We start from the raw sequence: 25,209 nt of genomic DNA on the forward strand, positions 1-25,209 counted from the left end.
GAATTCAGCTATGTATTGTCTCAAGTCCAGTTATCTGCTCATTGAGCTCCCTTCCTATCTGCTTCTGTCTGCCGTCTCACCTTGCGTGTTTTTCCATTTCCCCCCCCACACTCCTTCTCTGTCATGTCTCAACCTTTATTTTGCACTGCTTTTTATTCCATGCTTCCGTGCATATCACCTTCCCCCTGCTCTTCTTGGATTTGGCCTCTGTTCATAACTATATGTTTGTAATCGGTGGTTATGCTACAACAATTTCCTCTGGAGTGTCAGGTATGATGCTAGCATGCCATCTGCTCATTTATTTCCTTTGGTCACAACACATTTCCTCATTTTGTATGCTTTTCCTTACAGAAAACTATGGGCCCTCTACATTCCCTGCCAAACCTAGATTAGCAGTGAGAGCAAAACGCTCACCTGCGAGCAGTGGTGTGAAGGCTCCGTCCTGCCAAACCCTGGATTTACAGCCAGGTATGCACTTGTTAAGTACTCTGCTATTTCATTATTTCTCTCCACATCACTGAGGCAGAGAAGCTGTTTCAACAAACATTCATTTTACTGGGGACACAAGATACCTGCTCCTGTGGCAAACTCTTTTTTGGTCTTTTATAAGGACTACAAATAAGTATCAGGGTATCATTCGGGGAGTCTAGGAGGGAATTTCATGAGCAGAATAGGATTTCTCAGAGAAACTTCGGAAAATATTTCACTTCAAAAGTATGCTATAATACTTATAATAGCACAAGCACTGGGTAAACAAAGAAGAAAACTCCCTGAAAAGTTCTCATTTTACACATAGTGATTTAAGGTCTTCATGGCCTACTCTTGGCCCTGAGAAGCTACTAGAAATGCAAGTGATTGTAAGGCTATGGTAAAAAGAAACTCCAAAGGAAATTTTTACCTGAGTTTTACCTGTACAACAGCACATTTATCTCCAGATTTCGCTCTAAAAGAGGTCTCTTATTCATACACAAATATTTTATTGACATGGAAATAACTTCTAAAACAATAAATAACAGAATGATTCGATATACTGTCATATACCCATTAGGCAATGGAGTAAATCGGCATTATCATTCTCTCATTTTAAACTGTCATGTTGCATCACTTCTGCATACGCTTCTGCAGATCTGATCATCACATCTCTCAAGTTAGTAAAGCTGCCTCCAGGCTATATTTTAAATGCAACCCACCCAAGACACCAAGGCCAGCTGCACATTATAGCCTCACTCAGCTTTAGCAAAGATATTAATTGATGGCTGAGCTCTCACCAACGCCAATGCAGTCTGCCGTCCTTTTTCAGTTGTGATACAGCCCCAGTTAATCCACATGATGAATATACTCAACTCCCACAGAAATCAAAAAAGAAATAAGGACTCCCCACCTTGTGGCAGCTGATCTAAGATCACACAAAATCAGGGTGAAGTCTGAGGAAAAATTTTAGCATGTAACACTTTCCTTTAGCAAAGACACTGCCTACGTTAAACACGGGGTCAGTGAGCAGGCGTAGGAAGGGAGGGGACATGAACGATATGGACTTCATTTGCAGAAAGCTGTTCAGTACAGCAGCCAAAGTATAGCTAAAATACACCCGGCTGCTATTTTTTGAAATAAAGTATTTTAGTACCTTTGTATGTAAATGCTGGAATTTACAGCTAAACAAAGAAATAATCACTAACAGGGAAAGCTGCCTATCTACATGCTTTCTCCCTACAACCTTTCCTCCCATGTCTAGGGCACGCTCACTGATGCTGTTCAAATGAATTTACTGTCTCTGTCTCAGCTCTCGGGTATCAGCACACAAGAAGCCTTCTATCTAACGCGAAGTGATGAATGACTGCTATTTTCTAGCAAATTTTACTTGCTGGGGGCCTGAGGTAAATTTCAAGTCTTATTTCTGAATGAAATCTTTTGTTTCCCTTTTTGACTTCAGCCTTTAATCAATGCCCATAAAATAGTATTGTAGCTAGGAAGAACGGCGTCTTTTGAAAAATCCTGAGAGCACTGAATGGGGCAATAGAGCCTTTCCCCGTCATAGCACACGTCTTCGGAGACAGTTACTCGTAACCCACCAAAAATCAGAGCAGGCCTGAGGCTTCTCCAGGTTCTGGTGCCTGAAATAGCTCCCAGGGGATTTGCTGATACCTTAGTGTTGGACAGTGAGCAGACTGCCCTCTCCAAGCATTCCTTGAAATACCTCACCATACCTAACACAGAGACCAGTGGTTTAGAAGCTTTCCAAGGAGCACCATACCTTTTTTTCTGTTTGTTAGCAAGCAAAAACCCCTGGAATACTTTTGAGTGGGTGTCCACAGCTGAGATTTTTGCCTGCACTTTGGGAGAGGGAATTCTGCTCTTTTCTCCAAGTGACAGCTCTTAAGTGACCAGGCCATAAAATTATACCAATGGTACTTTTAAATTGATCTAAAGTCTGTTCATTTGTGTAGTGCACATTTAAAGCCACATTATTGTAAGATGCTCCAGCAATGAAATGTAACATTAGCAATTCAGTTCATTAAAAAGGATATTTTAGTAGGTTCTTTCTTTTATAGCTATTAGCCTGCCTAAAGTGAGAAAAACCTCAGTCAAATTAATAAAACTAACAACTCGTCACACATACGCTGCCTTTCTGTGAAGTCTCCTCTGCTCTCACCAGTTCAGCAGCCAAGGAAAGATGTATGGAGGCCAAATCCCCCCTTGCATAACCACACAAAACCTGCAGGGGAATGCATTTAGCCCATTCAGTACTAGTAACCATGGTTTCATTTACTGAAAATTATCCTTAAACTGTAAAGTTTTAGTCAACCATCAAGCCATTCCCCGGAAAAGAGAAGAGCTACACTATAAAGTTCACTTCCAGATGTGGCAGGTGTGCTCAAAGTTCAGCGGGGCTCTGCTTTGGGAGGGCTGGCTACTCTGTACTCAGTTACAAGCACCTCATCAACACAATTGTCTTGCTTTGGTACAGAACTTCCATGTATAACCCTGCTCGCCCCCAAAGACTCACACCCATCTCTGTTCTCTGAAATCTAAATGTCTTTTCACACTCCCTTTTGAAGCATCAGCTCCTGACACACCGCACTAATGAGAGGCAATAAGCAAGGTTTCATAAGCAAGGTTTCATAAACAAGGTTTGCCCACAGCCTCCCTCATCTTTGGTTTTTAGCATGAATTCAGTGTCGGATTCCGAGAGCCAGTAGCCTGATTTTCCAGAGATACCCAGCATATACAATTGCCTAATAATTTAGTTACATGGAACACAGAATTTCCATACTGCTCATATACAGCTCACCAGGGGCTGGAGGTTGGGTAAATGTGAGGTGATATGCCCAGATAGCCATTAGGTCTTAAACCTGTCCTCTCACCTCTTATTTGTCAGCTATGTGACTTTGTCAGCTATATTAAAGCAATGTATATGTATAAACATATCAAAATCATTATTATACAATTGTTGGTTATTAATTATATAACATATAGAATTTTCAATGTATCATTTATCCAGATTAGGAAAGAGCCCGTTCTGTATGACCTCTGTTCCCAGCTGAGCGCTTGAGGACCAGATCAATACAGGCATGTCTGATGTCTGTTGACCACTGCAGCTGACCACATGAATCCCAGCAGCCCCAGTCTGGATCCACACAGTCACTTTCTTTACAGTAATACAGAGAGAAAGTCTGTGTACACAGAAAGACTACATCAAGAGAAAGACTCTAAAATGACGTTGCTACCTCAGGCCAATTTAGGAGACAAGCTCTTAGCATGCTGCAGCCTCATCAGCCACTACTCTGGGTACAAATGGGATGCATGGTTTTAACAGATCATCTGAATTTTATATGAATATTCACTCCAGCACGTAACTCATTATGGGCTTACCTTTTAAACCAAAGCAGCCAAAGATGGAAAGAACTGGATGCTTTAACAGAAGAGACGATTGTGGTAATATTGTAATAATTACATACAATTGTGCAGACTTATTCTGATAATGTTTCACATTTTCTGTAAATCTTTATTAGACAACTGGAAGCCTGTTAGACTACGTATCCAAATTATTTTCTTAACACCTCTCTATCTTCTGGTACCTATGGGGTAGGTCAAAACATCATCTCTGTCTAGAACTAGGGAGTATGTTCAGATCGCTGACCTGTGTATCGTGCCCTGCTCTGCAGGAGACCTGGCATTAGGCTTGAGCTTCTCTTTCTTGATACTGGTGAAGCTGACAGTGGTTTTATTTCATTGAAAGAAGTACCTGCCACTGCTCAGCCTGGATGATATTCAAAAACTCTTGGTCCCTAAACGAGATCCTCATCAATCTGATTTCCCGCCCCCCCCCCCCAATCTCTTAAGTTCCCATTCAGATAATGACTTAAGCATTTATCCAACTTAAATAACATAGGTTGTTCATTATTGACCTTAAAAGGACAATTCATATGCATGAAGTACATTGCTAGATCAAGCCTTAAGAGCAACGGCGCGAATTGGAAGACAGAACTCCAGGGACTGAAGCAGAAAGAGTCAGGCCAGCTCAACTGACTCTTCAAAATCCTTCAAAAGAGGCAGTCTCAAAGGAGGGCTGGGACTGCTGGGGGGAAATGATCTGTCACTACCTTGGCTTTAGACACGACCGGCTGATTTAAGGAAGGAAGTCCTTTTCCACGCTCTGACAGGGAAGATGAAGATGAAGGTGAAAAGTAAAAGGACACAGGGTGCTGAATTTCTATTTTTCACTCACTTTAGTACAAGACTTTGGACAACTGGCAGCTGATCTATTCATCATCAATGAATCACACAGAAGTGTAGAAAGCAATTTCTTCCCAAAGTAAATCTTGGATCTACTTTTCCTTTTTCAGAATCAACTGTTTCCCTTTGCTCAGCCCAGTTACTGTGGGAAAAGCCAAGACTAATGACTCTCAGCCCTTTCCATAAGCTTGCAGCACCTCCAAAGCAGTTAACTCACAGAAGCTTAGAGGATACTATCATATCTCTAACAGAGTGAGGAGAAACCCTCACAAACAATTGAGCAGATATTAGCAGCTTCAGCAAGAGACACAATATTCCCAGTGAATGAAAAATGATGGATTAGCCCAGTTTAATGCAGCCAAATAATCTGTGTAAAAATACATACAGGACATGCTGCTGTGCTACTAACTGCACTGAACAGCAGCTTGTGTTTACATTTTTATTCCCTGGTTACAGGCTGTCCTGCGTAGGCTGGGCCCATGGAGATGTGCTGCTACAGAGACTGCTTAACACATGCAACCTGGGTACGCAAGCCCAAGTGCGTGGGCCCAACATCCAGCAGAGGCAAAAATTAAACACAAGCTGTTTACCTGATTACACCAGTTTAGCAGTGGTTGAAGGGCGTTGGGTATTTTTTAAGTTTAAGGAAGAGCAAATTGTTAGAACTGAAAGAGACAGAAATCAATTCCACTCTGTAATTGCTACGGAAAGATCCTTGTATGAGCTCCTCATTGGAGCTTGTTTTTATACATTTGCATCTCTTTGCATGATGTAGTTGTCACTGAGGCTGCAAATCACATCAAAATTAAGCTGCAATTTGAGCTTGGCTTAAATGAAAAGTGTATTAAAACTTTGAAGTCCACATGCTGTATGAAATTCTGTCTCGGCTAAAGCGATAATTAAGCCTGGATCCCACCTGAAGTTTCACAACTTTGAACAGATCTTTAGCAACTGCATCTAAACTCAACGACTGGAGTGACAAATGAAATACATGGGCTTTGGCGGAAACAGGAACATTGTACCCCGTTCTGTCACCTCATTTGGCACTTAGATACAACAGTCACTGTGATATAAACCCATGGCATAGACAAATTCCCATACAAGAAACATGGATGGATGTCCTTCAGGGACAGGCCCTGAGTCTAAGTAGTGCCCCACTAACAGTTTAGAACAGCTGAGGTCTTGCACCTTTGTACCTCTCTGGTGGACCTTGGTGGTTTCCCAGTCAACCCTATCCTAAAAACCCGAGGACAAAAAATTAACTAATGATTTCAGCAGATCAGTCCCCGACGTTAGGCTGAATTTTGCTTGAGCCTGTATTCACAAACCAGGAATCTTTCCTTTGAACTTTATTTCTTCTTCAGAAATAGTTCAAAGCACTTTGAGAACATGGAAGCCAAAATCAAGCCTGAAAACCACCACAGACTCACTTTAAAATACAGTATTTTTCTCCTGAGATTTCTACTGTTGCTTTCCATAGCTTGTCAAGCAACCCCTCTTCAGATTTAGCAAAGTATCTGCAATTCTCATTCTTTACAAGTCTCAGAACTGAAGCACTCCAGCTGCTCTAGGGCTATACCCTTAAACCTGATCTCGCTGTGGTGTTATACTTGCCTGTTGTTATGACCTTGGCTATTTTTGACAAAGAGATAAAGATGAAATAGGTTCTTGCTCTTAATGACAGATTGTACAAAACAGCCTTTCCAAACAAAACTGTGTTATCCATATGTGTACATTACTGATCAGCCTATGCCAGACAGCAATATTATAACCGCTCTCCCTCAGGTGACGTAGCATGAAGAAAGATAGCTTGGCATTATTATGCCAACATCTCTTTAATTACACTTTGGGCAAGTACTAAACTTTCTCCTGAAACGAATAGCAAAGCAAACATTTTCACAACCAGTTTGTTTTTTCATTACAACCTCTGTGTTTGTTTACTTTGAAATTTCTCAGACTGGCACACACAATTTTGGAAGGTTCTTGCTTTTAATTCGGGGCTCTTGCTCTGAACTTTCGTTTTCCTACCTGTTGTCCACCGTTCTGTGAATCCCTGTCTAACCACAAAGATTTCTGTCAGCTTCCCCGCAATGAAAAATGCTCATGAGAGTAAAAATGGTCTTCAACAATATTGCCTGATGAGTTTTAGTGTTTTGAAAGAAAGACCACCTTATTCCTTATAGGCCTGATGAATTCAGCGAGAGGCTTCTTTAGATTTCACCAAGGTCTTTTTAACTGTTCCTTCAAAACTGACTCAGCAACATCCTTAAACACCTGCTTAACTTAAAGCAGATGAAAAGTCCTACTCGTGTCAAGTTAAGGATACGCTTAAGAGCTCTGCTGGATTGGGGCCTAATGGCTTGCAAATACAGATGGCTATTATCAAGACCCAGAAGAGGCCAGGTAACCACCAACAGTCAATTATATTCCTACCAGAACTTCGAGCCAGTATATCATACTGTTTGAAGTTAATTGCTTTGAAATAATTGGACAGGTGAGCAGGTAGGTTCACACAGAGCATTTGCAATTTTCCTTTGTATTTAAAAAAGCAGCAGTGCAGATTGCATAGACAAAATGGGCATGATTTTAGTAAAACAAGTTAAAAGGGAAGGGAAAGGTATGGGTTTTTTTAAAGACTTTTCCTTTTAATTTTTAGCATCATTAAAACCTTGACAACATTTTATTCAAGAGCTTCTTTAGTTAATACCTCATTACTTCTCTTTTTATTGTTATGGTAATCAAGCTTTAATATATTGCAGCTTTATAGCATGAAATCAAGGCTAGGCCTGCGGGCATCGACAGATGTACAGCAGCATGCAGTAAAACACAGGTATAGAGGCATGCAGAGCTGAATATGGCACAGGGTTTTTTTATAATTGTTTAGCAATTCATCTGAAGTTATTTTAACCTTGACAGCAGATGAACTCTAACACGTACCATGATTAGTCACTGGGAAGCTGCACCGAATAGCAAGTTTTGTGATTGTTGTCTTACAGGCTCAGTTTTAAGAAAGCATGAAACAAAGTCTGAGAAAGATGATTAAATTGTTTGGATGACTACGGGCTGTAGCTGTAACTTTTCAAAACATTTAACTGCGTATATTCTAGCCAAGGGAGAATGGTAACACTGCAAAACTGCATTTAACACCAAAACCTTGCCTCCTCATAGGAAATGTGTGCTCAATGTCAGAATTCATACCCTCTCCTGGCATAAGGAGTCTTTGCGGCGTATCGAAAAAGAAAAACATTTGGATCTGACTTCTGATTTTGAAGTGACACTTGGACCTTGTGCTGGAGCTCTGCTTATGGTTGAATTTCACCCATCAAACCAAACAGAAGTTATATATAACTTTTAGAAAGTTATAATGGTCTGGGCTGCCGGGTGTTGAAATACCATCTCAAAAACAGCGAGTGTCCCTAGATCTTTTCCAAGTAAACGACAACAGACGACCCCCAGTGTCGGGTAGGCTCCACTTCTCAACAGTGTTTTCAGGAGAGATCATTCAGGAAACAATTACAGCTCCTGGGAGATTTTCTAAATTTAAAGGCAGTGTTTTGGCTAGCAATCCCTTTCCCAGTGAAATAGTTTCAAACAGCCAACATTAAAAGCAATATGCCTGTGACTTAATAAAATCACTGATACTGAGGACCGTATAGGAATGTTCTATGGCCCCAGGGGAGTGGGGTGGCACGCATACAGCCAACAGCTGCAGTTTACCCAGAGCACAGCCCTACAGGGCCAGCCATTTCGAAACATCCAGCAAATGATATTTGTCATTGCAAACACGTAACCTTCATAGTAGCTACCCAATATTAATGAAGTAATAGGAAGAAAGCAGGCACAGGTAATACATTATTCCAGTAGAAGTGAAAAATGTTTTCTACATTATTACTGGATAACAGTAAGACATGACTCAGTACGTGGATCATCAATGTCTCTGGAAAACCCAGTTAACCTCAGTTAGGCAAAGGCTCCCAGCTTCTCTCTTCTCTCTTGGAAATACTCAGAGTAACAATTGTACTGTGTTCAGCTGATATCCCTTCTATACCTTTTAATTTAAACAAAGTCTCCTAACAATAAAGAGGCCAGTCACCCAAATTTCTAGTGTCAAGCATAAAGGTGAGCAGCTCTCTCAGCGGCAGTGAAAGCTAACTTCTATGAGGCCGTTCGCACTTACAGGCATTACGTTGGACAGTGCTTGCTCAGATCAGACCTTAGGACAAGAATGCATGTTGCCTGGCATATAATAAATGGAATGAGAGACAATGGGCACTATAGTCCAGCGAACACACTAATTATATTAATAAAATGAAAGCTTAAATTTTGAAGCTAATCCTGGGCTATCATTTATAAAAGTTAACAGGGCATATTTAATTTAGGAATTGGCTAACGCTTCTCTTTCCACCGCTGAAACCTCATAAATGAAATATACTGGATTGCTGCCCAGTGCGGAAATAAAAATTATGAATAATGTTTCTATCTCAATCATTGTCAGTGCTTTAATATTCCTAATTACTTTAAAAAGCTAAATATTCAATATAGGAAAAACCTTCTTTTTCTTTTTATCTTCACTTGCAAGATCAGTGCAATTTAAAAAGAGTCACTGGGTAGTTTTAGCCCACGAGACCATTCTGTACTTTGACATCTTATCCTTTCCTCTTCATTATTACAAAGAATGGCGTGCTTGTTACTCTGTGCATGCATGTGTGTATAAATGTATACAACTCTATCTGCGTGTCCATGTTATCATAGTATTTTTGTTTCTCATTTTTTTAACTTCTCTAAGTGTATAAATACTCACTGGCTGTTAGGTTAAACATATCTACTACTAAAAATAACCCAAGGATAAAATTAGTTCCTGAGATTCTAGGCAATATTTTACAATTGAAGGCGCTATTTTTCTTTTTAAAAATATTGTCATAGATAGATATTCAGTATGTTATGCTGCCCGATTTTCCCCTTGTCTACCTGCCAGGTAATCCCAAAAGGTTGATTCAAAGCCCAAAGCGTGGCCTTTCTTTCTGTCCTTCCTCCCTGCTCTCTCCCTATTGCCTTTTCCGCTGTAGCTGAGGAGACATCAGCAAAGCTGCAGACAAAACACCAGTAACTTGTCCAGAGAAGAGTCTGCCCCATTGACTTCAGCCTTTGGAGGTGTTCGTCCCCAGTCACATTTAACTCCTATTCTCTTCTAACACCTCCCTTTATAGATCCCTTTTCTGTTATCTTTTTGCCTGGTAATGGTGCCTCTTTTTCAAGATCCCAATCAATCTGGGAGAAAGGGAGGAAGTAAAAGTGAAACAAAACATTCATTCTGTAAATGACTCACAGCATCTTTCTGGATGCAGCTTTATTTACTTGCCTGACGCGCAAATAGACTTCGTTTAACAAGCTCATTTCCGTTAGGTCAATAAGGTATTGGGCCTGTGTTACATAACATCTCTGATGTTTGTGCTAGAAAGAACCCTGGCTGTTTCATTCCAGCATGAACGTAAAGTTAACATCATTACCAATTAAGAGAGTTTGACATACACGACTTCTCCAGCCAAAAGAATTGAAAGCCTCAAGTGTGAATTAGTTTCCTAGTAAGAGGTGCAGAACTCCCACCTCTACCATTTCCCCAACTTCTGCAGTACGGATAATTTAGGGTGTGGATTTCAAGTCAGAAGGTAGGATCGGGGCTGCATGAAGAGTCAATGGCAGAGCTCCCACTGGCTTCAACAGGACAAAGATTCTGTCTAGAGAGCGTGCCTTCCAAGGTACTCCAAGTACTCCACAAAGTATTTAATGAAGAATGTGTTGTAGTAAAGATTTCAGAGAGAAAAATTTCATAATAGAGCTATATTATCTATACTGGTATCCCAATAACAGGACCGAAAGCAAAGAAGGTGAAAGTCATTATCATAGGCAAGGGTATTATCACATAGTAATTGTTGCAAAATAACCAACTGACAACCTTCATTTTTTAACTTAAAGCACCCAAGTTCTAAGGTCACTGCTTCGTTTCAGGCCTTGTTTTAATAGCAGCATATAGCTTTATCATGTTTTTGTGATCTTTACTCACCACTAGAGCAATCAGTACCTCCCCATCCTGGTTCACAATGACAAGTGTCCGGAGAGACACATCTTCCATGCACACACTCCTCTGTGCAGAGTGCTGTTAAGAAGAAACAATACACAGCATTGTAAACATATTAAGTGGTTAGTAAACATACAGTAAACTATGCCTTAGAGAGCAATATTTTGTTTAAAAATATTAAACAAAGCAAACACACAAAAAAGAATTACTTGCAAGATTTAATTAATACTAAGTGACCAAAATAAAAGATAGGTCTCTTGACAGCGATAAACTCATTTGTCACTTCAGTTCTTTGTAACGAAAAACTCTAACACCAGAAATTACTTTGGTTAGCAGTTTTGCTTCATAATAAAATTTTTACCAAACTGACACATTATTATTATATTACAGAATACAGCTTCTTCTATTGCACTCAAGTTGTTACTGTTCATAAGATAAAATAGAGCTCAGTTTTGAAAGCATATTAAGATCCAAAATAGATTTGTAAAAAATAGCTCAAGGAGAAGAAATGATTTTACTACATGATGCAGTAGCTGTAAGTGCAGCCTTGTCTTTTCACGGCCACCAAGTTCTCCATAACTATGGTGTCCTATATCTTATTTGTCCACTGTCGGATTATTGGAAGTTCAACATCCTCAAGGTTCAAACTATGAAAAACTGGTTGGTTTTACTGTCTCGCTTGCCAGTTGATGAGAGAGAGACATGGGAGAATCTCCTTTTCTTCTCCCTGAGTAGGAACAGCTCATGGTTTTAAGACTTCTGTTCTCCTGTGCTGCCTTGGTGTCTGACTTACTTTCCACTGTATGCTGGTATGTGCATCACACACAAAAGAACTTGGACAATACTGAATAACTACTTTAAAGGCTGAACTTTACTGCTTACCACCTTATTTCCATTTTACCGCTTAGGACATTGCCAAAACCTCAGTGTGTCAGTGATTCAAATTGGATGGTTAAGTTGGCACACATAATTTCCATCGAGACTAACATATATGAGTTATTAACAAATATGATGTAGTGGCAATGAGATCGCAATATTAAAATATATACATATATATGTAAAATACATATATCACATATATGATCTATATCATATATAACCTATGTTTGTATATCCTGTGGTTTTATATCAGATGGGAAATGTTGGTATTGTGCTCACTTAAACAAGAACTGGCTGAAACTGGACTACAAAAGACTTATTCCAAGACAAAGATTAATTCATTCCTGTCTAAAACAAGGCCAGCAAAGCTGATCTGGGAAGTAGCTTTGTGTTGCTGTACTGAAAACCAGGCTGAAAAACCCAATTCATTTTAAATCAGCCGGTGAACCTTCTTAAAGTTGCACTGGGCCTGCGTATGAAACACCCTTTCAGTTCCCAGGTACCTCATGGGCCAAACGTTTTCCACCAACGCCTTGGACATTTGAACGATTCCTGCTGTTATTTGACATTCTGTTTGGACTACCAAATTGGATCACATCTTGAATCTGCACTCAGGCTGACATCAAAGTCGATGGAAACATTTTGCTGTCTATTCTGTGTTTGGGTCGTTGCAGTCCAAACCCACTAAGCTATTCCCAATATATTACCCACTAAGCTATTCACAATATATTTAAATCCAACTGCAAATCACAAGTGAACTTTGAATAATCCTATGGGACAAATCTTCCTGCTCTTTATCCATCAGATCACACGTGACCGGTGATTAGAATGTTGCCTCATTATAACGACTGCAAGATCTTTCTAGATTAGTCATTTCCTTTCTAGGTTCACTGCATGTCAAAAGTGCAATTTATTCTTATTTCATATCTTGTGTTTAGACAGTATTGCAGGGGGCATGAAATATTGATAGCTAATTCTCTAGTCACTAATTGTCCTAATCTTTTGTGCATTTATTTTACTTGAGTTAGGGTTTCTGAAGACAGTGAGGCATCCTAGTCCACAGCTGTAAGATGAAATTCAAGACAGGGTATTGGAAAAATGGTTTACCAATAAAGAAACACATGCCTTCATGCAGTCATTTAAAAATGGCTGGTTATGTATGACAAGAAGTCCACATACAGAACAGCCACAAACTTACAACTGGTTATTAAAAGTACAGTGTACTAAAAGATAAACAATGTGGTGGGATAGGGATACTTGGAAAATTCTGCCTCATATAGCTTTATCTAAGAATACGATTCTCATTGATGTAACTCTTACACATTAATTTATAAGCGGTATGGAAATCGAAACTGAGATTTTTCTGCTTCCTGTATGGACGTTTACAATAATAAATTATTCTTACATGTAAAACATGCAACTTTTTTATCCTTTTAACTAAGCCAAGGTCTCAGGTTAAAGCATAATTTGTGAGCAAGAAGGTTGATGGTGGACTATTTCTTTGCTCTTCCAAAGAACAAAACTCCTGCTCATTACTGGTCTAAGTTTAGTTGGTTTACCACAGAAACATATCACACCTTAACTATGTTAACATAAATATGAAATAATAATGACTAATTATGCTAATAAACTTTACTTAATCACTTGTCTATGGACAGCAGTGCTGCCTTCTGTAGTGGCGCTCCAGTCCCTTGGGAAGAGTGCTATGTGAGACTTGCAAGCAAGACTCAAGATAGTATTCCTCATTCTATAAGCCATCAGTGATATGCAAAATATAGAAAAGTACTAGAGAGAACTGCATCTTTGTTTTTAGGTGTTTTGAAGTTCTGCGTAGCTGAAGATGACAACGTTGAATGAGCAATTGAAGAGTCAAGTAAGGTAAGGACGGTCCTTGGAACTGTGGGTTCTCTCATCTCTGGTTTATTAACTCGCTAAACAAGCAGCTATGAGTTCTCTAGCATACAGTCATTTAAAGCTGTGAAATTACACAGGAGGAATCCCATATGTGGGGGTCACAGAAATCCCCCTTTTTTAAAGGGGAAGCTTTGATATAAGCCATTTTATTCAAGGAGGCAAATAATCAGACTCCTGCACTGTCTGATTCGAATCAGGCCTATAAACGTCCATATAAAGGTCATATTAGGGTACAATTCTGAAGTTTTACCATAGCAAATAAAATTCTGACTTTCCCCTATAAAAGGGAAGTCTTGCCTTGCTCTAATCTTTAGAGTTTAAATTAATTTTTCATTCTATTAACATTCAACATAACAGGATACAATGGTCCCCAAGGCATTCTTCACAATATACTTTGTACAGTGGTTTGCAAATGATCTTACTAGTTAATGGAACTATAAAAATTACTTGCACATAAAGGTCAAGAAAAATAAAGATAAGTATATACTTTCTGACACTGTCCTGTTCAACACTCAGCTAAAGGCCCCTGGGGTAAAGAAAACTTGTACTAATGCAAGGAGTATAATTCCTCCCAGTATAATAGCCCAAGCAGTTCAACCTTTGGAATTCCAGACTTTTTATGTCTGCATTTTCCCTTGACCAATTCTCTTGAACAATCCAGCACCTCATTGATCAGTTTATTATTAGCATTCTTGGCGTGAGTTTAAGATCAGTTTGTAGTTTGATTCAGCCTGGTAATAAAATGACCTACATCAAAGCCCTGCCAAAATGCCATCTTTGTAGCAATGCGTTTAGCATGAGTTATTTGGCCACATTCAAGGTCACACAGCAACTGCTCCTTATCATGGAATAAAGTCAACAAAAGGGTTCTGTAACAATTCATTTGATGCTTATCACTTGCTTTATAATTACAAACAGCTTCTTTTTTAACATATAAGGTCAATCCTGAGGGAAATACACCTAAAGATTAAACTCTTTTCACACCTGAAATAACTGCATAGATTTCTCTAACACTAGCACTTATTTTTTAATTGTTGTCCTGAATTTGAATTTAGATATACTAAATGGGTTGTCCGTGTCTCCCATCTACAAAGGTATGAAATAGCCAGGATATTGTTCTTGAGGAGTACGCTGCTAAGTGGAGCAGGCTCTGCTGCCTGGAGAATACTTTCACTGCAGAGCGACTTCAAGTGAGTGGCACCACAGGCAGTTTATCCCAGCCACAGGCAGCCACAGTCCAGGGATCAGAGCCACCCTCTCTTCCTTGGTGCTGCATTCCTCCGTATGGACCCAAACCATGACTTTGCAGGGTTTAACCCTGCTGTACCAGGCTGGTTTATAGGCGCTGTTATACCCTGCTCATCACTACATTATCAAGCCGTTGACTACTTGTACTCCATTAAACAACGTACCTAACACCTGCCACAATGACCTTCTTAGCCTCTTTCCTAGAGGTGAAAGCGCATTTAGAGAAGAGTTTCATTCTAGGGGAAGAAGTATGGAGTAATTTAGCTTGGGAAAGTTTGTTAGCTTGTCCAAACATATAATGTGTATTTATTTCGCAAAAAGCAGAGTCAAAAAAACGTGTCTTGTGCTTGTGGTGGAATGTGGTAACATCTGCAGTGGTCCTTTGAACCTGGAGGAGTTCACAGCCACTGACCCAGCAAGTTCCATCTCCCTCCCACTTCAGCTGGTGGGACTTTATGATGCCAGACGAGCAAAATATCTTCAAAACAAAGACCAGTATAATTACAAAGTTTACAGAAACCCAGTGTAGAAAGCAGAAAACGGGCTTCACGAACTGTGCTCATTCATAGCAGCGTGCGCTGCTGAAGAGACGTGCTGGAGTGTTCTGTACAAGCTAGAGCTTCCTAGGCTCTGCGGGCTTTCTGCCCAGGGACTGCGGTGCAGCCAGGAGGTGATAGAAAGCATAAATAACTGTCGATACATTATAATAATGGAAAACATCCCTCAATGAAGATCCAGATGCTGCTATATGGGAGCACAGACACAATGAGAAATTCAGGCACTCTCCTAGAACTACACAGAATGAACTGGTCTGTTCTGACTGCACATGTGGCAAAAGGACGCTGCCCCATGACTGCAAGCTCTTCAAAATAATTTTCTTTTCTCTGCCCTACCGTAGGCAGTCTCTGCCAGTTTTTCTTCACCATACACTGATCTCACCCAAACTCTGACCAATTTCATTTATTTGCTCTGAATCAAAAGTAGACCTGCATTTTTGGTATATGTTCCCAGTATTTTAACTTCAGGTCATCTAACCAGTTTGCCCCATGCTTGGTAGTTGTTGGATTACAGAAAGTAGAAATTTAATTGAAAAAGTAATATTTTCCTTCACTATTTAATATGTGTCCCTGGAACAATTTGGGCCATTTTAGCACATTCCTCCCGTCCTTCATGCCACTTTTAGGGGAAAGAATAATTTTGTCAGGTGAAATTGCAGTATCTCATGGCCAGTGGTTTCAGATAATGCAGAGAGGTCAAAGAAGATGAAAAAAGATGAAAAAGATGCTTGCCTCTTATCCATTAGGACCCTGTTCACTCAGGGCCACTCTGGTGTTTCCATCTTAATGTACTGGCCTGAATCCAGGTTATGCTGAGTCTAGGATATTAGCTTCATTAGATAAGCCTGGAGTCAGCTTTTGGCTAGATTCTCTTAGAATGTGCTCAGAAAAGGGTGGTTTGATAGTAGAAGAAAGATGACTACAGCTAATGCATCTAGGTAGGTTTTCCTCATTCTTAGATTATTGCTTATTTGTGGAACGGAAGATTCCCCCTCTAAATCACTGACTTTCTGTCAGGAATCATGCTGATTAGATGGTTTCCTGAATAATCGTTTCAGTGAAATGGGATAATAGTTCTTTGCATTGCTTAATGTCTGTTTCTGTGGTCATCACTCAGGATACATCCATTAATTTGTCACCTTGGACAGCACTTTAATGCAGGGTTTAAGAACTTTAATAGATGAAGATATGAAGAGATCTCAAAGCCTGCTCAGGCTTTGAGGAATTTATTGTTTCAGTGTATGGCAACTCTTATTTTTCATCTTCCTCTTGGTACCTGATGAAAGTACTAATAGAAAAATACAAAAACAAAGAGATCAATGTAAGCAAAGGAAAGATGAGACTGAAGATCATATAACAGCAACGGGTCACAAGATCAACTCCTTTTCCTGTAGGTGCGGTTCCATTACATTTTTTGGCAGATTTGGAATTAGAGCCTATGCATCTATGCAATCAGAACAGAATCAATGGCCTTTCTTGTCATCTGGGACATGGGGAGTCTCTGACCATTGCCTTAGTGAGATATTGATCTGTTCAAGATAGCAGCTAGGATTTTGTTATCCTCAGTCTTGACACCCTGCCAAAGCTTAGGGAGTAGGCTGTGCCAGAGATGACTTGTGAATGTCTGAAGTAAAAGAATTGAGGAGATACATTTTGAGGATTTTGTCTTCTCCCAGGAGCAGAATCTGACATATGTCAGTGCCATCACTGACAAAATATCAGTAAATCCCTGTATGAATCGCTAGGAGGTGAAGATTTGTTAATAAGCATAAAACCTACAATAGTTTCAGCTCAGATTTCTGTTACCGGATAAATGGCAATCTGCAGCTCTGATGACTAATGAGAAGGTGAACACAGGGACTCCCGTGTTCTTGTCATGGCTGAGTGTCCCAGGCAGATGACATGGGCTAGTGTACAGGTCCTGGAATAATTCCAGCCAGACCTCAGTGTTTCAGACTCTCAGGTCCCTCACAGGAGGAATGCTCACGGTTTAGTGACTACTGGAGGATCTGGCACTGATGAGGATCTACTTTAGTCCATGTTGCAATCTATTGCCTGCTGGAGGCCTTAGTCTAGGGAGCGGTTAGGGAAGTAAACTGTGCTGGGGGAAGGCCAAGGCAGAGAAGAGACTGCCACTTTTCTATGTGCCCTGAGAAAAGCAAGACGGGTGGAACACTTTTTGGAATTGCAGTCTGGTTGGCTCTGAGGAAAAGCTGAGCTGGAGCAGCACATCCCTGAGACAAGAGTGGCATTCCATCAGTGTCCATAAAATAGTGCCAGTGACAGTAATGGAGGAGAAGGTCAGAACCCTGCAAAAGGAGAGGTCGATGGGAGTCACACATTTAACAGACTGTGTCGTTTTGATGCCCCATTGGCTTCATCTGCTCTGGTAGAGAGAGGGAATGGGAGATAGTACTTACCATTTAATAATGTCTGAACGAGAGCTGAAAAGCAGCAAACGTCAGAAGAGCAGAACTGGGCTCAGTAAGCTGAACCGCTTTGTTTCTTGGCTTTGCGAATAACAGAAGAGCTTTGCAGTATTTCAAAGCACAAAAAGGGAATTGTGGGAAGGCATTGCAGGACTCTGAGCACTGAAGTGCATCTGCCCTGCAAAGTGGACAGTTACGAGGTTGGGTAAAAGCAACACTAATCCGTTAGTCTGTAGATAAAGTCACAACCAAGCTCTGGCAAGAGGAATGTGTGCAAAGGCATGAAGGAGTTAAGTTTAAGAACTCAGGCAAATTCTGCAATGAAGACAAAACATCTGTCTAATGCCTGATTTCAACAGATTCATGACCAACGTCACACATCTCAGACCAAGGTCAGAGATGACAGTCCACACAGGGAAGGCTCTTGCTCACCCCCAATGCTCTGTGGGGATCAGGAGATACAAGCACCTGGGCTTGCTCTGTGGGGTGAAAAGATAAATTCCACCTTCAGGTGAAATCCTGACTGCTCTAAGGTAAGTCACTTACCTTTTCTAAGGCTCAGTCTTTCTCACTGTCATCACAGAAAGTGAATCTGAGCCCTTAGAGAACTCTTTGGAGAGCAGCTAAATATTGATAATTGTTGATAGTTTAAGGCCTGCAACTGATTGTATGCCTTTTCTGCCATTGCTTCAACCAGAAATAATCATTGCTTTCCACCATGTTGAGAGGAAAGACTTATGCTGAGATCAATTGTGCTGATCAATGTTTTAATACAATATTATTCTGTGGGATAATTTTCAGCATTTAACTTTTTCTGGTAAACGATTTCCCATTGCCTCACTGCAGGGTTCAAAACAATCATTATCGCTAGTTCAAACTGTTAATGAGGTTAAGAGAGATCCTGAATCAGCAGATCAGAATCTATGACCCAGGAAAGCTTTTCCCATCCTGTGCCCCGTGCTCTCTGTCTCCTCCTTCCATTTTGGTAAATTGACCAACTCTTTCCAGCAATTTGTAGAAAATACATTTTCACGAGTTAATTTTCTACTGGAACTTGATTCATCCAACCAGCAAACTTAATGACAATTTGTCTGCAAATTGTGCTTTATATTGCACCTTTAGAAGAGCACTACTATCTTTTTCTAAGTAATGTAGCGATATTAACATCTACTGTTACGCATTGTCTTTCATTCTCTCTGTATATGATCTAGCAGACCATACTCCACTAAAACTCTATGCAGTCAAATTATATTTGCCAGCAGGCGGCTCCAGTTTTTTTGAGGACAGAGGAGGAAAGAAGCAATTCTCCTGTGCTAAAACCAGTGGAAGAATTGCCCAATCATTCTGTTCTTAACCTTAGGGGAATTTTTTTTATCACCTGAGGGAATGAAATTCTTGACAAGCTGGGGAATAGAGGAGAAGCTCATACCTAACTAAGATCCCTGGTCCTTTCAGCTTTCCTGCCAACATACAGAGGAGCAGCCAAACCTACCAGAGGAAGAGCAAGCATAACCTGATCTACCAAACTACCTGTGATGGCAGGTAGCATCAAACTGCACGCAACAGCCTGCTGAAGGAATGACTGTTCTCCACTCATAGGTATGGGTATCTTGTTTGCAGTCTGGGCTCTCGTGGGAGTTGTGTTGGAATGGAAAGTGAGCTGCCAGTTGCAAAGTACAAAGTTAGAAATTAGCTAAAAGTGGTAAGTCAGAAATAAACAAACATTTCCATCAGAAAAAGACTGGAGGAACATACAGTGCCCTACAGCTGAGGAAGGTGATAGCTAAATTACAGATAAACAGGCAAGTGCTTGTATCACACATGGCAGAACTGTAGGAAACTCATCAGTTGTGGGATGGCATTTCTAGCTGAGCAAACCTCACTATAGAAATTTCACTAGTATATTACTACTGCCTTGCTTCATATCACAGCTACCTCTGCTTTCTTACTACAACTGTATCACTCAGATAGACCAAGAATTTACGGGTTCCAATGCTGGCTGAGTAGCTGTTTGATTTAAGCAATGATAGAGGAAGCATACAGAATAATGTCAAAGAAAATGAGCTATTATAAAAAAAAAAACCCAAACATTTATAACAAGGGCAAGATTCTCAGAGGTGCTACAGCAGACAGTGAGAGAGACATGAGCAGGACTTTGGCCTAAACAGTCTAGTAAAATAACCAAGCCATCTTGCTACGTTCTCTGGAAATCAACTCAAAATTACAGCACTTGTCTGTTTTGCTACAAGTTACCCACTCAGGGCATTAAGTCAATTTCTTTGTGTACAAATTCCATCATGTTGCTGTTCCTGTGAAATATTCATTTCTAGATCTGGTACCATTGCTACATGTCCGCAGTTCTCTGATTACTGACTTGCCCTGAATTGTGGGTCTCATGCCAAGAAAATTCTATTTTCTGTCAGTAAATGACACAGCTCCACTGCTGATTGATTTTCACAGGCAGAGAGTATGTGCTGTGTGTAAGAGTGAGGATGGGTGCGTCAGAAATGTTGTTCCTAAAAGATCAAAAGTAGATAGATCGAGACATCTGGACTGCATGACGCTTCTGGCTATCTTTGCTGAGCAATGCAACACCTAATAAAACTAAATTACACCGATTCTCCTAGATAAATTTTAGTCCTGTAGCACATTGAATAAACTATTGATTTTTCAAACAAAATCTTTCTTCATTCTTATTCCAAATTTCATCAAGCCAATCTAACAAAAATCCTTTCTTTTTTTCTTACCAGAATAGGATGAATATGAACAAATTTCTAAAGGCAAACCTGTCACTGAGGCCAGGCTATTAGTTGGCATGGGCCCTAGAGGGCCAACGCATTTCAGATTTCATTTCAGACCAAGCCACACACTGCAAATGAAGGCCACCCTGATGAAATCAAGGGTAGAAGTATAGTCTGTTTGAAGATCATGTTAATGTATAAGCTACACTAACATTACTGGGGATGGATATTTAAATGCAGACACTTTTCACTTTTCTCACATTTCTGAAGCAACCATAGCAATGTATTTCAGAGCAACAACTTACTGAAAAGAACTGCAAAAAAGATCCCAGGAAACAAATTATTGTGTCATTTTGAGGGCTGATTCTCATCTCAAGCCACTAGTTTAAACTGTCTGTAACCAACTCTAGATTGCAGGAGGTCAGCTGATTTAGGATCAAGTCCAATTTCTTAGTAATTTCTAAGTGTCTAAAGACACTTTCTACTAATGAGACATGGTAAAATGTACTTTCTGGTTCCTGTGATTCACACTGTTGCCTGAAAATAGAAGATGGGAGTTGGAAATAAAACCTTTTACCTACACTGTCAAAAACTATTGAAGATGCCTACCCTTTACTATAAGGTAAATGTTAAATAACATTTGCATAAACAAAACTATTGCCTAGTATTTGGTGGGGAAAAAAAATCATTTTGCATGCTTTTAATAATGTTTTTAAAAGGAATTCTATTTAAACTGTAGATTTTCCTAAACCATGACACCTGTGAATGCAGATGTAGTGATATCAGATCCTAAGGTACGTACCAGTGACTTGCTTCAGCAGAACTCGTATGTGCACTATGCTGCTGTAACTGAAAGCCTCCTTTTGTTGCTTGCTATTCTGAATACCAGGTTTAATTTCTTTACAAGTATGTTTATAATGTGTTTCATACACAGTTTCTTATTTTTAATCAGAAAAAAAATCTCTATTTGACTCAATTTACATACTTAAGTTGTAAGCTTTTTCAAGTAAGGCTATCTTTTAGTGGTTTTGCACATAGATTTCTGGATATTACAGTAATAAAAGTAAATCATAGTATTCAGAAAGGAAAGATCTTGGTGAAAAGAAGGAAAGCTTTGGGATTAAATAGATTGAAAAGATCTCTTGACTTACTGCACCAGGGAAAGTGAGGTTTGCAAAAGTGGATACCTATGTTAGAAAAACGGAGCTTAAGATAAATTATTCAAAAATGCTTTGTGATCAAATCTGCAATGGACTGAAGTTTCATGAAAAATTTTTCCTGGGAAGCCTTAAAAAACCTTTATTAAAGTGAAAAGCATGTGTGACAACACACAAATATGAAGTGGAATGCTATAATCCCGTAACAGAAAGGAAAAGAGAATGTCTGTGTAAACAGTCAAAGAATATCTGGTTCTAGAGGAAGTATCCATGGCTGGTTAGAAGAGCTCTGTCTCTGATTAGCCTTTTTGATATCTGATTAATACTCTTACACTGTGCTAGAGTATGAAGTGTTAACAGATGCTTTTCAAGCTATCAGCTGACATCATCTTCTTCTTTCACTGAGAACAATTAAGGAACAAAAATGAACACTGATTTGCTGACTGACTCTATTGCAAACCTAAAACTGCCATCTATGTGCAAGTTGGGCACCTTTAGTTCACTCCTACTAGCCATTTTGCCCTATCACAGTCTTTTTTTTTTTCCCCCCCATGAAGAATTCATGCCATTTTCTTCATTATCACCCACTTCACTAAAGTAACTCATGCAAATGTCTCGGGAAGGTGCTTTGCTATATAAAGCTACAGAAAGAAATAGTGCATCCATATGAAAGCACAACTCAATCTGCAGATCAGTTGTTACTTCAACAGCAACAGCTGACATTCATTATGGTTGAGGTGTTAACACTACTTAGAAATGGTGTATAGCCACAGTTCTCAGCCAAGCTGATGGAAACTGTAGCATTCAACACCTTTGAAAGCCAGGCTCCTGATGCAAAACATGGTTTCAATAGAAAGAAGTTACTTCTTTTCTAAAGTCCCACAGCCATCTTCTGCACAATTGGGCATCTTAATATTTTTACACTTTGGTCTAAATGATTTACGCTTCAGAGTTGTAAGTACTTTTTATTTTAACATATGAGTTCGTTTTCTACAAATTTTGAAGACTTGTTTCTTGACAGAGCAGTTAGTATCTGTTTGCATTAAGCCCCAGAGTAGCTGGCCTATTTTTATAGGCTATCACCTATTCATCAGAAATGGATGCAGTTGCAAAAGTAATTGGAAAGCCATGGAATAATGTATCTATCCTACCACGAGACAAGGACTACGTGCCACACAAGACAAAGCAATTGGGAACAAAGGGAACTACAACCTCTTTAAATTTCCACCCAGTAAACCCACTCCCAGGTATTACCCAGCATTTGAGAAACCAACATCAATAAACACAACTAGTGTGGTATGGTATTTCATATGGCAGCTCATGTAGTATTCCTAGTGTGAATGTCATCGGTATTTTTAAGAGGGACTGCTAAAAGGACGTAACAATTACAGACACACGTTCCAAAAGTTCACATAGAAGTAATGTACATTATACACAGGAAGATGCTGAAAGCAGGATACTTAAGCCTAACATGCAGCTCTTGGGCCAAATTCAACCTGCCAAGTGCTTCCAGCCCGTCTCATTCCTGTGACAGAGAAGATGGGGAATAGCTGAACTGTCAGTAAATGCACTCAGGTAGCCAAATGCCTCCTCCTGCCCGCACAGGTTGACATATTTAGGGCATCCATGGCTGTTGCTATAAATGGCTGAGACCAGAGGGTGGCAGGAGCAAGGTCCACGAACCCTCAGCCAGCACAGACAACTGCCAACACTGGCTCATCCTTTCCAAGGTTCTGAAGTGAGTGAAAATATTTGAAAAGACTGGTTCACACCAGCTTTCAAAGTAGTCCCCTGTCACTACTGAAACTAAGAGGTGGAAAGACCAAAAAAAAACATAAGGAGATTTCATGAGGATCATATTGATGAGTACGTTTTATTAACTACGGTATGGCTGTATGTACTGGGTCTGGCTGGGAATGGAGTTAATTTTCTTCAAAGCCACTTGGATGGTGCTGCGTTTTAGATTTATGACCAAAACAACACTGATAATGCTACTGTTTTAGCTATTGCTGAACAGTGCTTGCACAGCATCAAGGCTTTCTCTGTTTCTCACGCTGTGCCTCCCCTCCCCCCAATAGATTGGGGGTGCGTAAGAAGTTGGGAGGGGACACAACCAGGCAGATGACCCAAACTCACCAAAGAGATATTCCATGCATTATAACGTCATGCTCAGCAATAAAAAGGGAGAGGAGGGGCTGTCGGGAGCTTAGCCATCTTTTGCTCAGTAACTGGCTGGTATCAATCTACCCCTGGGAGGTGGTGAGCGATTGCCTTTGCATCACTTGTTTTCTTTTATTTCTCTCTTCTTCCACTTCTCTTTTGCTTATTAAACGGGTTTTAATCTTGAGCCACAAGTTTTCTTTCTTTTACTCTTCCTTTCCTCTTCCCCTGTCCCACCAGAGGAAGTGAGCGAGAGCGGCTGTGTGGGTCAGTGAGCCAGCAGGTACTGGGGTTAACCCACTGCACTGTGCTATGCTATTATTCTATTGTATGCACTTCAGGCATCCTTGCAGTGATATTGATTCATTTTTATTTACAGTTTCAATCTCAGAAGATGCCTGGAAATGAGGAAGAGGGGTGACTGGAGTCTACACCCGGCATAGGCTGCAGTAGCTCTTTTTTTCAGTCAACAAAGACTCTGCCTCAGAGCAGTCCCCCACATCTGACTGATGGCTTCCCAGACATCTAGAGTTAATGTGTGACGAAGACTCTGGAACAGGTCAGGGGAAGATCACAGCCAGAGGAACTACAATAGAAAAGAAGTGGAAAAAGAGGCTATCTCCCATTTTGTATGTACATCAGAAGCTCTTTTTAAAGGCCATCTAGATTTAGGTAACTTCTTTTCCTCTCTATCTCTCCCTCCTTTTCTACTAGGCTTTAAAACTTCTTCAGAGCACAAGGGAGATAAATGGGAGAAGGATGTAAAGCAGTGGTCAAGAAAGCAACTTCAATTTTAAAGATGTGTTTCATTTCACACATCCGTTTTCTTTCTGACCCTATTGATTTCCGTAAGTTAACCCAGCTCACCACACGTCTGGACTACTAATGAACTTCAAACTCTTGGAGGGAAAAATCTGCTGGAGTTCTGTGCCCTCACAAGTTGATAAATGGCAAATGCCCTGTATGTATACATCCTCAAAAACAGTTCCCTCATCTATGGGATGGAGAGGATCTTGTTTTTATAAGTCTATGCAAGTGAACGGATACCAGCAACACAGGAAGGATCGAGCCACAGAGCTATTGTGGATTAGCACCAGTGCCCTCCACACCATTCTAGATCAGCGCAGACTAGCATTAACAACACTGGAGTGTGTTAAAGCAGGAGAAGGAGGAAGGGGATTTTGAAAGGGAATCGAGACATTGAAGAAGATGTGGAAGCGAGGATGAAGTACCTGAAGATGTCCATTCAAACATGGTGGATCTGTGCTGATTTACAGCAGCTGGGGACCAACCTCTCTTTGCTAAAAGTGGGCG

General features: G+C 40.2%; 1 protein-coding gene across 1 annotated transcript in view; it reads right to left on the reverse strand.

Annotated features, from left to right (window-relative positions):
• MEGF11 (multiple EGF like domains 11) overlaps positions 1-25,209 on the reverse strand; it is a 238,761-nt gene that overhangs the window by 176,699 nt on the left and 36,853 nt on the right. Inside the window, exon 6 of the mRNA XM_087745188.1 lies at positions 10,796-10,888. Within this exon, the coding sequence (XP_087601314.1) occupies positions 10,796-10,888 (93 nt within the window). The remainder of the gene's footprint in view (positions 1-10,795; positions 10,889-25,209) is intronic.

The sequence above is a fragment of the Nipponia nippon genome, unplaced genomic scaffold, assembly GCF_047370975.1.
Source record: "Nipponia nippon isolate SJK-2023a ecotype South Korea unplaced genomic scaffold, ASM4737097v1 scaffold_9, whole genome shotgun sequence".
Taxonomy (NCBI): domain Eukaryota; kingdom Metazoa; phylum Chordata; class Aves; order Pelecaniformes; family Threskiornithidae; genus Nipponia; species Nipponia nippon.